The following is a 13,787-nucleotide window of genomic DNA, read 5'->3' on the forward strand; positions in this document are numbered from 1 at the left end:
CACAAATGCGCATATGGAGACAGAAGAAAAGCATGTGGCACTTCTTAGACGGGTGGGAAATGAGGTTCTGTTAGACAATCAGGGAAGCGACAGTGAGGTGACTGCTCCCTCCTGTTGATCAAGTCTGCCATTAAAAAGACAGAACAATGGAGATGAGAGGAAAAAGAAGAAAATTGTTTTTTGTCTTTGAGAGGGTCAGACCATATTTTCAGGTACTTTTTTAACCATCTCTGGATGACAAAGCTTTGTAGCACACAGTTAAATAAAATATGCATCTAAGTGTTTTTGATTACCTTTCCATGATATATGCTGCAGATGCCTCTCTCCAGATCAGGCAAATGTGACAGCAGAGATCTGATGGAGTTCAGAGTTATCGAGTCTGACTCCATCATTTCCTGCACAGCATCCTGTCTTTCTGCTATACACCTGCAGGCGAGAGGAAGGAGGAGACGGGAGGAAAGAAAAGAGGTGTGAATTACAAAGACGGGCTGAAAGGCGAGGAGTTAAAGCCATCGAAACAGTCGAGCTTCGCAAGGAGCAAAAGATATGTGTTCTTAGAAAAGCGGAATCCTTTCTGATTGAAATGATTGCCGCTGATTGGATTCTTTATGAATTATTGCAACCCAGCTGATTGCAGCTACAGTGCTGCGTTTAAGTGCCAAACAACTCCTGACTTCCTACAGTTTTTCATATTTTGTCACATAAACACCTCAGAAAAAGGTCCAAGCAATTATACTGCAGATTCTGCCTACAGTTTCCGTTTCACACATGTGGCAGACTGCAGGAAATTCTCAGGCTGAGTTTTATTCACATAACTGGAAAAACTCTGAGGTGAAAGCTCTGCAAAGCAGGCAGGAAGCAGGAGAGAAACCGAGCTGATTCTTACAGTTAAACGTCTTGCAGAGTCACTAATATCCATTGAACTTTATCACATTTTGTCACACAAACTTTAATGTGTTCTATTGTGAGTTTATGAAATATACTAGTGCTGTCAATCAATTTAAAAAAATCTAATTAATCCCCAATCTTGACTTTGTTGGCTTGAAATGTAAAAATGCACATTTTAAAAAAAAAAACAGTTTAAGGAAATGTTTTATTGTCTCAAACCAAACCTCTCAGGTTTCATATTCATTTAGGTTAAAAAAAAGAAGTCTTTTTTTTTCAATGGTAATTAACAAATAAATTATGATATAAAACTGTGACCTTAAACCAGAGCAGCAGTAGCAACAATGTTTAGATCAAAACATATGTATCTGTTAGAATGGCCCAGTCAAAGTCTGGACCCTGAATCTTATTGAGAATGAAACAAATTAAGATCTGTGACTGAAACGTCACAAAATGTGAACAAGAAAAACACAGGAAACCTGAGTAAGTAAAAGATGGAGTAAAATATCTGTCAGACGATATGAGATCTAGTTAGTAATAATAATTGTAAGTGGGCAATTAATTTTGGTTTTAAAAGTGGTAAAGTTGAACAGTCAGACTCTGTTGAGTGGGTAGTTGGTTTAATTTTGTTCTCAGTTCTTAATAAAAGGTTAAATTATTTAAAAAGCAAATTAGTCATCAAGCTCCATGTGGTTGTCTCGCTCCAGTAACTCCACTTTTTTTTTTTTAGAAGATGTGGTAAGAGAAACAAAAAAGTAAGATCTCAAAAATGTAAATGAATGTTAATATTTCTGGTTGTGTCACATTTTGATGGGAGAATTTATTTGACTGCAACACCAACGCAATCCTAAAATTACACTCCTGTACAAGCGTTCAAAGTGACAAATGGTGATAGTTTTAGATGGCTTTTACTTTATTATAGTTAACATAAATGACACAATTTCACTAAAAAGAATATTATTTTCAGCTTTTCTGTCTTTCTCTTCACGTTCGATCCACTTCTGAAAAGCTGTTCATCTTTAAACGATCTGAGGTTTTGCAGACAGGGAAGACATTAAGACATTCACTCCAGAATAAAACAAAAAATAATTGTAAAAACACATGAAAGAATCGACTTAGATTGAATTTCAAATAACTCCATTAAAGCAATTCACTGAAGAGCACAGAGAGTTCATCTGAGTATGGCCATTAAAAAGCCTCAAACAAGCAGATTGGAGCAGATTTAGAGAAGTTGTGACCTGAACATCATACTCAGAACGAAAAGTCATGGTGCATCGTCTCGCTTTGGGCCAGAACATCCGTGCCTTTTGCTGATGTGCAGCATGTCGAGGAATTAATCCGCCTGCGTGTAATCAGGATTAGATTCATGTCTAAATTCTGCAGAAATGTTATCCATTTAATCTGAAAAGCGGTGCCCAATCCACAACCATAATCCCTGTGCAGAAAGAAAAGAGGGCTGCCCTCAGAGACAGAAATTACTAACAATTTGACTGTATGGAAAACAGAATTAGACTGAAAATCCCTGTTTTTTTTTTTTTTAAGCAGCTGACTCTAAAACTTTACATGCTTTCTTTCTTCTGCTGTAACCAGTAGAGGAATCAATGCACATTAACATTATGGACTTTGTATTGTATGTATTGTTAACCTGAGTTATTTGTTGTGGATGTTGCACAGTTTCATTCACAAACAAGACTAAAGCAACAAGAAATATAGGAGTTCTTCTTGGAGATCATTTATGGAGGTCATAATGATGAAAATAGGACAATAACATTTTTCATTCTCAAACTTTGTTTTCCTGACATTTTACTTAATGATCCATATCAGAAAACAAAGTGGATATCAAGGACCTGGAAAGCAGCAGAGTTTCTTGTTTTCTCCCAGTCGGTTCTCTCACGTCAACTGGTGGTGACATTATTTAACACCATTAGTCTGTCACTGGTTTGGTTTTTCCAGTAGAACGTATTTCTGGCTCCCTCCGTGTTTAGCTAGAATATTTTCAGCCACCATCTCGCTTCACCAGACCAGCCTTTCTGCGGGTTTCAACAACTCAAATTTAAGGCTTTTTAAAACCATTCTGAAGGGCATCTAAGACCTGCATCTCAAAAGAAATGTACAAACTTCATCCAGCAAGCTTGTGTTAGATTTACACTTACCCATGATGGTGTGTGTTTTTGCAAAATGCAAGCAAGGGGAGACTCAAACTGACAGATAAGTCCCACAAGAAAATAAAATACTGAATATACACGACTAAGCAGTCCTTCAAAGACAACATTTAAGACCTGTGATTAAAGTATTTAAGGCCAACTTACAATTATTTAAATGAATCGAAGACATTCTAAGGTCTTATTTTTAGATACATGGATTTAAGACTTTTTAAAGATGAGCTTGCAGACAGACTTGTACCTATCAATCTCTTGCTTTGGAGTAAGTAAGTACATTTTATTTATATGGCTCCTTTCACAGATAAAAAATTAAAAAATTTAAAAAAAATCACAAAATGCTCCACAAACTCGGAGCCTAAAAACCTAAACACAGTTCAAAATACAAAAAAGAAGTAAAATGATGCAGATAATTCAATAATCATATTCTTATTATGGCATTTAGCAATAATTGTCGCATATTTTACTGATATTGTGCAGGCTGACTGAGAACCCAGTGAGAATGAAGCTGGGGGTCAAAGGTGACGTGTACTCACTGCGGCTCTGTGAGCGGCTGGCTGACCCACTTCCTCAGCAGTCTCCGTCCAAACGGAGTGCGAACGTGGTCCAACACCCACAACAGACTTCCCCTCACGCTCCCATCTGTCTATGAATCAAAGGAAAAAAAGAAAAAACTCAATTCACCTTTGCACCATCAAGCAGCAAAGCACTTTAGGATAAGAACATAAAAATTATTGAAATGGAAATCACAGGGAGTAAATCATTACGGCTGACATGCAGAGCACAACGCTCCAGACGCATTAGGCAGCAATAACAACATATGATTTAACAAATACATGAAGGCCGAGATGCTCAAGTATCAAATTTTGAGCTGATGACACAGAGCCAAAGTAAACAGCGTTTGGCAGCGCAGCGTGTAAATCTTCCAAAGCCGCACAAAGTGCATTATGTCCTGCAGCACAGGCTTCGGTTCGAGGCAAATACAAAGAGTGACCTTAAAATATTTCATAGCGTAGTATGAATCATGCATTAACTCCACATGTACAATCTTATTTTCCTTAAAAATTGACCAAGACAGCTAAATGACAGGAGCATGTACCTGATTATTGAGGATTTCCAGGTTCCTGAGAGTGGCAGCACTCAGCTTCATCCCCCCTGATTCGCTGGACAGATGCCGAAATGAGCTGCACAAAATGAAAAATCTTATTTAAACACCACTTACCTCCCCTTGTCAGAACAATTTTAATGCTTAGTTTTGTAGATGAGATGACAGAAACTGTCACAAGCCCAACAAAAAACGAATGGCATATATAAGAAGGTGTTTATTCCCTAATTTCAAAGGTTGCAGGTAAATCTCGAATTGTATGTTTGTAATAATAAATACAAGTGTCAGGCTGTCAGTTACATGTTCCTGGTTATTTTAAACATAGCAAAGATTCATTACAGTAATGTTCAACAAAGAAAAAAAAGCTACATTTTCTTGTAAATGCTGTACCCAAAGAAATTTTTAATTATTATCTCTATATGGAAGAATTACAGTAATTATCTCAATAATCTCTCCCAGGATTCCCAACATCAATCTTGCAGGATGCGTCTGTGTCGTGCACCTTTCGTTTCTAAGAACCCTCTCCAGATTGAATTCCTGGAGGTACTGGATGAGCGGCCCCAGGCAGCAGATGACCGGGCTGTCGAAGGAGGCCACGCTCGACAGAGAGCGCGAGTCTGGAGGAAAACAAAACACGCAGTCATGTTCGGATTTTTAACACTAAAGCCCAGCCGTGAGTCATAGCTCAGTCCTTGTCAGACACATCCAGTGTTACCGCTGAGTGGCTGTCATGGTATTAATAGCAGGAACCAAACAGGGGGGAAAAATGCGTTCAGAGTAAAAGCTCTAAGCGGAACAAAATGACACAACATAAAAATCCACCTTTCTCCGGGGTGTGACAGTAGAACTTGACGACTGCGTTCATTGCAGAGGTGAACTCAAATTCAGCGCTGTCCCTCCTCTCAACTCTGATTCGGTCATCAGTCTGAGCACTGGAGGGGAACAACAACAGCAATAACCTTCATTTATTATAACGACCATGTGTTAGTATCGATCCAGCGATAAACAACAGTGTTGCTTGTCACTCTGTTTGAACGTGGATACTTCACATCTAACCACAGTTTTCTATTCGAGAAAAATACAGATGCAGCTGCATATTGTGTTCAAGCACTCTATGGAGACGCAACAGCCTCAGTCACAGCCATAAAACCACATTCTCCTCTGCGTCTCCCTGGTGCACCATCGTATCTCCCTGTTGCTCCATCCACTCTCTCGGCGTTGCACCTCTCAAGGACTCTGTTGCTTTGTCTGCCGTGTTGTTGCCATGGCTCTCTTCGCAGCGCTGAAGCACTTTCGGTCTTCCGTTTTCCAGCACCCATGCGCAAACACACAATCATCATATTTCAGTTCAGCAAATGGTCCGTCCAGGAGCTCAGATTATATAAAAGCAATCAATAGATCCCACATTGTGCTTGAAATTAGACTGGGGCAATTAATCACTGAGCCAGTCAGTTGCACCACATTGCGAGATTTACAAGAACTGCGACTGAAGCACTTATTGATCCAGGGTTGGTGTTGTAGGAGCATTTCTGCAAAAGCCTGATGGGGCCTGAGCGTGGTGAGGACTGCATTAAGCTGAGCCCGACTTAAAATACTGAGACGGCTAAGGCTGGTCCTGGTTCAGGTTTATACAAAAAGAAATGAAAGAATAAAAACAGAATCAGTTTTGGTACGGTTGATACTTTGAGCTAAAACCATAAAATACAAAATATAAAAGTATTAGAAACATTTAGGTAAAATAGGGATTTGACATAAATTCAACAGGCTGTCAGTTCATACATCTAATAGTATCTCTTTAATATTTTAACTGTCCATAAAACCTAAGCGCCATTCCTGCAGGGTGAAAAATAAACCCTCCCCCCCTAAAAACAAAAAACATACTCTGAGCAGTCGAGTTTGTTTTTTGGTGAATTTGTGTGAGCTGGAGTGAATCTATTCCGGGATGTTTGCATTTAATCTTAACATTTCATATTCCCCACCTTAAACCTCCAGGTAAATGCAAACTCCCTCTCCGTCTGCACGAGTAAAGCCACCAACACCACACCCAGTTGTCACAATCAACCTCTGAGGGACTCATTACCAGCCACTCCATGGACACGAGTCCGTTGCCAGGGGTCCCGTCTCGTCTGCCCACCCCAGAGACAGAAGCACCGACAGGCTGACGTCAGCAGCCACAAAAATCCCTCGATTCAGACGCTCTCCTGGGCTGCTCCTTTAGAGGAGCCTCATTACCGGCACTCATTGAAACATTTATCTCTGAATTACTGATGCACAATGTATCATTTCTCTCAGGTTCAGTCATTAAAACAGTGAGAAAATAATCAGCAAGAAAATTTTGTCATTAAGCTCCGTTTGCTACGGACGTGTAATAGACTTATCTGAGACACAAGAGGCCAAAGAGGAGTTTGGTTCTGATTGGTAGCTCCCCGAGGAGCAGTGATTATCAATGAGACTGATTGAAAATTGAAAAAAGAAAGAAAATAGCTGCAAGGATTGTGCAAGAGAGGATAATAAATTTGCTCCAAATCGTTTTTGAAGGGAAGAGACGCAGAATGAGGCAGACATTTCTCCTGTTTATCCAACTCTCAGCTTGTAATCAAACGCTCCTCGCTCCCTCTCTTTCTCTTGTCTCATTTCCTCAGGATTTCGCGGTCATGGCTGGGCTACAGAGGACGTCAATGGCGCCGATGTGAACAAGAAGGACGGCACAACAAAGCAGCTCAACGTCAGCGGTGCTGGCCGTGTCGTCAGTCAGACAGACATAAATCTCAGTTCTTTGTCTTTTTGATCTCACAGTTGAAACTAGATCTTCCTGATGTTAAAAAGAAGTTGTGTTTTCTCCCTCTTGCGAAACCAAAGACATAAATCGATTGTAAAATTGGAGAAAGGAGATTTTGTGTTGATCAAGTCAGAAAATGACTGGAGCAAGAAATCTCCTGTATCAAGCAAGATGAAACGTTTCTTTCTTTCTCCGATCAGTGACTGCATCATACTGAATGAAGCACAGTGAGAAACACAACAGTCCTCTATGAGGAATGACGAGTTAGACTGAGAAATACGAAATATCAGCTATTTTAGTAACAATAAAATGCAGGAATGTAGACAAAACACATTTTATTACTTTTATTATTTACAGTAAGAGTAGTGGGCTGGAAAAGAACCCAAAGTTATCCTGCCCCCAATTACCGTTAAAAAGAATGAAAAATATGTTAAAAAAAACAAAATGATAATAATCCCAAAACCTCAAAAACTTTTTATTATTAGTTAATAATGTTTGCCAATGCAATAATCAATGCTGTTTGTGTAACTATGGGGAAAAAATAAATATTTTTACAGGTCAGTTCTGAACATACATAAGGAAAAAGATTGTTTGCTTATTTCTTTCTGACTAAAAGGAGTTTTAAAAAAACAGCCAATTGTCAATCATACGGAAATAAAGCTTTTTTTGTCCAATTTACACATTAAAGTTATAGAAGCAACTAATATAAATTATCTCAATAAACTCCTTTGATCAATTTTATAATCATGCATTAAGTGTGACCAGCATTTGGAAAATTAATCATAACAGTATTTTTTTCTAATAACTTTGTTTAAACAGTGTTTTTGAAACTCATAAAGTGTGACATGATTGTCCTTCTAAATCAAACTTTTATTTACTTTGAGCCAAAAACCTTCACAAACTAAACTGTGAAGTTTCCAGTTTGAGCAAAATCCATCCACAACCTTAAATACTAAATGAATCTTGTGGACCCGCTGAGCCTCGTGGTGAGAACCTGCGTGCTGAAGACCCCATCTCATAACCGCTCAGTGCGCCCGCATCGATTTCCTCTGCCACACTAAGCCCAAAGTGCTCCGCTCAGCAGGGCTGCATGCCTGCCTGCCTGGGGAAATCTAAACACAACCCCTCAGAATCAAGTGAACCAAACTCAGACACACTCAGTTCTATCGAAGCAGAGATAAGCTCTGCAGAGGAAAATGAAGACACGTCGCCCCCTTGTGGCGTGACAGCAGATTACCTGGCATTAGCGATACTGAGCAGCAGTTTGGAGGTTTGATCCGAAAGGTCCGAAGGCACGAGAACCTCCACTGGGTTTATCCTCAGGATACGGCCCTCCAGCTCGGAGCGGGACGGACCATCAGGGAAACAGTCCAGGAACACGTCTCCAGTGCTGGGCTGGACGGCCTGATGCACAAGATACAAGCACAGGGACAGAAAAAGGAGAAAACAAAAGATTAGAGGGTAAAGAGGTAGTTTGATCACTCAGTTCATATTAGATGGCTGACTTTACAAATAAAGTCAGCCATATTTTTAAATATGGATAAAAATGACTCTCCTTCCAGTTCAATCAAAGTTGAAATTGGAATTTTTAAATATTGTCTTTAATATTTATGACAAGAGGGTAAATGACTTTATTCCTTAATCCAGACAAAACATGTGTAAAATATTTCTATAAGAGATTTTTCTCTTACAAATTCAGGATTTTTTTTCTTACAAATTTCTCACGTCAGAGGATATTTTAGTTCTCATATCAGAAATGTATGCCTTTAATCAAGGAAAAAAAAATTCTTGCCAATTTATTATATTTTGACATCAGAGAATATTAAAGACGTTTTTGGCTGAAATGTATCCATTTTTCATTTTAATCCATGATGGCCCTAATACTCTGTTATGGATTGAATATAACACAAACAAAAAAGTCATAAACCTGTGGATGCATCATTGTTCATTTTGATCAAATACCAATGACATCTGCCAAGAAAGACTCCAATATAAAACGTCACCATTGACCAACACTTTCATATAAGTTTTAATAGATAAATTTGTTATGAAAATATCTCACTTTAACAGAGGAGGAGATGTAATTGGCTAGCGAACTTCTTTAATTGGAAAATATTTCCAACATGAGGCAGCCAGACTCTCTCAAACCTGTTGACAAATAACCACTGATCTTCTCATAGTTTATCTAGCTGAAAATACCATTTCCTTCAGGAATTACTTAAAATCTTCTAGATTCCAGATAAACTCAGATTTGATGTGCTTCATATTGTTGAAATGCACACCATGTTGCTTGGTTTCAGCTGCAGTTTATGTTTATCAGACTCACCACCACCCCCACAGAGAGCTGCTTCTTCACTTTGTCCCAGTTCTCACTGATGCACAGCAGGAAGCTGTCAGGAGGGTCCGACACCACGTCAGCACAGCCCCCCTCCTCCACGTCTGCCACTCTACAGACCGGGTTTACGTCTGGAAATAATACCTCGTCAAGGACATCAAGGGATTTAAAAAAAGCTACTTTAGGGGCATGTAAGGACAGAAAATGCCTGTAAGGATACCCTCTCCCACCAGAGTGGACTTGGTGTACAAGGCGCTGAGCTGACGGCTGAACAGAGCGTTTCTGTTGGTCCCTGACGCCTTCAGCGCAGACGTTTCTGTCTGCTTCACAACGCCAACCTAAAAATGACAGACAGAAGTGACGAGACGATATCTGTCTCTGCTAACGGAGTGGAAGGGGGAAGAAGAGAATCAGAATCTAGCAATCATCTGCTACCTTGTGTCCATGAGACACCAGGCGCCTGACGTGAACAAACAGGCGGTGAGTCGGGATGCTGCACGTCATGAAGTTATGATCCAGGTGACAAGTTATGTTCAGCTCTTTGGCAGCAATCTGTTCAAATGCAAAAGTTTCTAAATGATTATTTGGTCTAAACCTGGAGCAAAGATGTTTTCTCTCCTCCCCCGGGGTACTAGGAAATGAGAAGTGTGTAGTTTCAATGAGAATACTTTCTTTTGCAAAGTAGCAGATACACTGGAGCTACGATTACATCTGATTATTTAAGCATACTCGGGTTTTTACCTCTGCATCTTCTCCAAAGAACCTGTATTTGTAGCCACACTCCACTGCCAACAGCACGTCCTTATGCTGCTGTTTCAGCTCCATGACCTGCTGCTCCAGGGGGGTGTATGTGCTTCTGGAGCGTCTGCAGGGGGCGCTGGAGTCTGATGGAGACTCTGCAACCTTGCCTCCCTCCCTTCCTCCTGACTTTGTGATCTTAGACAAGCAAAATCCCTGCAGGGGGAAGAAAATATGCTCAAATGTGGTTATTTTTAGTTTGTTAGCAGTGCTCAAGTTTGAAGTTAAGCTCTTCGAACAGCGGTGCATTAAAAAAAGATTGTATTGCTCAGTAAAATTTAATTGAGTGGCAATTAAAGTAAATGATTCACTGACTCCTTCACTGCTCCAGGTTCCCATCAATGATGAATATCCCAATAAAATAACATAAAGTCAATCATGCAATTATGACACAAACTTCAAATATCCTTTTTAGGAGCAAATCTGCTCTGTCATGTGTTGGGAACCAGCGTCTGTATATGGTATGCCCGAAATGCCAAGACTGGACACATGACAAGAAAAATAAACAGCAGGTAAAGGGAATAAGGACAAAGTAAACCAATAAAAGGAAGTGAAAAAAGAAACATTTGTACCTTCTGAGCAAACTGTTTAAACTGTATTCAGACTGTATAGGTTTGCAGTTTATCAATGGAGGTGGCAAATTATTCTAAGAATTACCAGCTCAGATCAAAAAAGCACAGAGAAAACAAAGTTGATCAAAGTGACAAAAAGTATTTAATCATCATGACTATAGTATGTGTCCAATCTTAGTAAATCTTAGCACTGTTTCCTATGCAATATTTATAGCCAGGTTTAATCCAAACATAAAGAATACACTCCCTGCTTATGAGTAACATATTCAGCTTGTTGAATGGATTCTCACTGCATCAGGCGTCGGCACAGAGAGAGTTCCAGTAATGTCATTGATGGAAATGTTGATACTTTTTACCATTTATTCACTGCTATATCTGCTGTGTTTTTTTCTCTGCAGGTGTTTTCCTGTTAAAGAAGTTTCCAGACAATGTGCAGACGCTTTCGCAGCCGTTTACAAAGATAGCTGAACTGTGACATCCTGTGCAAAACGCCTCACTTTGCAGCTGCCATATATGGAATGCATTTCCTGCACTTGCCTGTGCTGTTGAATTATCACTATGACGGCACGCCTGTGCTTTGAGGAGAATGAATACCGAAGGTTTGCAAGCTCTTGTTGGAGTTAGCCTAAACAGTCTGACACACTTCTCTCGTTTTGTAAAAGGCAAGTCTTTGTGTCCTTGTGATCTTTTCAGAGTTTATGTGAAGAGTAAACTTAATCATTATTTGCTTGATGACGCGAGCCTGGCTTTACTTGACCCCATCTGAAAGAGGTAGAGGTCAGAGGCCCTAGTCAGAACATTTATAGAAAGCAGCTAAATATTATATTCAGGGCTTAAACTACCAACCTTTGAGGTTTAAATATGTTCTCATGTCTTTTTCACATAGAGAAGAATTTGTTTAACATACCAGATTAGTGACAGCCAGCTCTGGATCCTCTTCGTCATGATTCTGTGTTTCATAATCCCGCTTCTTCTCTGTCCCAGGCAGTGTCTTGCTGATTTGCTGATGAGAATCCACAAAACTAGGCGAAACAGAACTCCTCATATTAGAGCTTTTGCCGCTGCGGTCATCCATCTTTGTTTCGTCCTCGATGGCCCGGAGAAATGGATCAGCCATCATGCAGGAGAAACCTTTCAGCTTCTCCAAAGTGGAGGAGCAGAGACCTCCTCGTCCTCCTCCTTCTCCTCCTCCTCCTCGGTTCAATGTCGGCTTTGCCTCTAGGGAGAAGAAACAAACCAAGAATATTTAGTTTTCAAACAGTAAAGGAAATATTTTTAGAAGAAATGAAATTAGATGATAAGCTTGTGTTCACCTTTAACACTCTGAGAAGGTCCGGGCTCACACTGCACGTCTTCCACCTGGTGGCCCTTCACAGCCAGTTTGGTTCGTTTTGATGGCAACCCATCTTCATCACCAGAGGAAAGTTTCAACTAAAGTACAAGAGCCAAATAATCACAGGTACAATAAATTAGTGTGTACCTAAAAAGCTAATTAACGTCAATATTTAATTCAAGAAACTCAAAAATTTTGATTTGGAGAAACAGTGAAATATTTAAAGCGATTGTTTTTTATTATAATTTTGATGATAATGTTTAACAGCTAATTAAAGCCCTAAATGTGGTTTATCACAAAAGTATAACTTTACCTAAAACCAATAAGAAACAGCAGAAATGTATGGAAATGTATATTATTCTACTGTAAAGTATGAGCCTTCAGTACTTGGCTGGGTCCCTTTTTGCATGAATTGGTGAATCAGTGATTGGAGGCAAGCAGTCTGTGGCTTTGCTGAGGTTTTGATTAATAAATTTATCCATTCATTCATTAATCCAGGTTGCCTTCAGCTCATCTGCACTGTTGGGTCTGGTGTCTATGACATTCTGCTTGGGCTACAGGTCAGTACAGTTTGCTTATCAATAAAAGGAGAGTAACACCAGCAGGTAGTATTCCCTTAGCAATGTGGACAGATGCCAAGTTTTGTTGGAAAATTAAATCAGCAACTCCATAAAGCTTGTCAGCGAAACATTAAATATTTTAAAAGTTCCTGCAAATGGCTGCTCTGAAGATGACATGGCACCCTAAATTTCACACTGTGAAAACCTCAACCAGTACCTGAAGCAACTTTGATTACTCTCCACTCTTCCTCCAGACTCTGTTACCTTGATGTCTGAATAAAATACAATATTCAAACATCAAGGCTTCTGTGGACTGTGATTCAAAGTCCTCCAATAAAGGTTCAATTATACCTATTGCACTTGCATCTTTGTCTATCACACTTCTTCCTTCCTCTCAACGTCCAATTAATATAACTGGACACAGCAATATTTCAATACATGATTCCTTTAGCTGTGACTTTTTTTCAACCCATAATAGTGGAGGACTCCAATGACTGAGTGCTGATAGAGCAGAGGTCACAAAATCCCCATGAATTAAGAGCTGTGGTTTAAAAACCTTTCTTAGTGTGACATTATACTTTCCGAGGAACTAAATTCTGGAAGAGTTGCATAAAGCAAACCACAGATGACATGTCGGATATGAAATGAGTTAAGTAGCAGACCTCACCTTTCCTCTTGAGAGCCGATGCTCTGCAGGATTTGGTTTAATCCCACACTGAGGTCTGCTGCTGCTGCTGCTCAGTCCTCCAAAGTACCTGCTGATGGAGGTCTGAGTAGTGCAGGGCTTCTTCACAGACTTTGGCATGTTTACATTTCTTTTTTTAACCGAAATGTTTTAAAAACCTGCATAAAACCGGTCATAACGAAGTAGTTGAAGCTCCACCGGCTTTTCAAAACATAGCGGCGCAGGAGCTGACGTCACCCAGGCGCGTAAAATGACGCCGCAACGTATTGATGTGCATTACCGTCATCTACTGGAGTGGAGTGTGTATACTACGTATAAACTCTGTATCCTATCAATTTCGTCTTCTTAAGGTTTTTCAGTAAAGAACAAAAATATTCAGAATTGAAAAGATTATTTAAAATATCTTGTGTATTTAACTGTAAGTTTGCTAAAACGTAATTTGGATATAATTTTTCTGCCTTTCTACACCAATGCATCATAAAATACACTATCAACTACTGGCCATCAGCTGCAAATGCAAGAAATTATTTTTGTTAAATCCAATATGGCCGACAGATAATAAAAGCATTGCAACCG

At 39.6% G+C, this 13,787-nt stretch overlaps 1 protein-coding gene across 1 annotated transcript; it reads right to left on the minus strand.

Moving 5' to 3' along the window:
* Positions 1-293: 293 nt before the first annotated feature.
* LOC106938555 (DNA mismatch repair protein Msh3-like) lies at positions 294-13,491 on the minus strand (the record flags this gene model as incomplete). The annotated part of the gene is made up of 13 exons (XM_015020649.1): positions 13,194-13,491; positions 11,947-12,064; positions 11,541-11,851; positions 10,005-10,217; positions 9,699-9,815; positions 9,484-9,601; positions 9,255-9,394; positions 8,166-8,332; positions 4,972-5,081; positions 4,652-4,766; positions 4,144-4,228; positions 3,581-3,690; positions 294-426 (listed from the first exon to the last, which is right to left on the minus strand). Coding segments are annotated over exons 1-13 (1,875 nt in total), but the record flags the coding sequence as incomplete, so codon positions are not given.
* Between the last annotated feature and the right edge of the window lie 296 nt (positions 13,492-13,787).

This window comes from Poecilia latipinna, unplaced genomic scaffold (genome assembly GCF_001443285.1).
Source record: "Poecilia latipinna isolate Pla-1442-1.1 unplaced genomic scaffold, P_latipinna-1.0 Scaffold2625, whole genome shotgun sequence".
NCBI classification, from domain to species: Eukaryota; Metazoa; Chordata; class Actinopteri; order Cyprinodontiformes; family Poeciliidae; genus Poecilia; species Poecilia latipinna.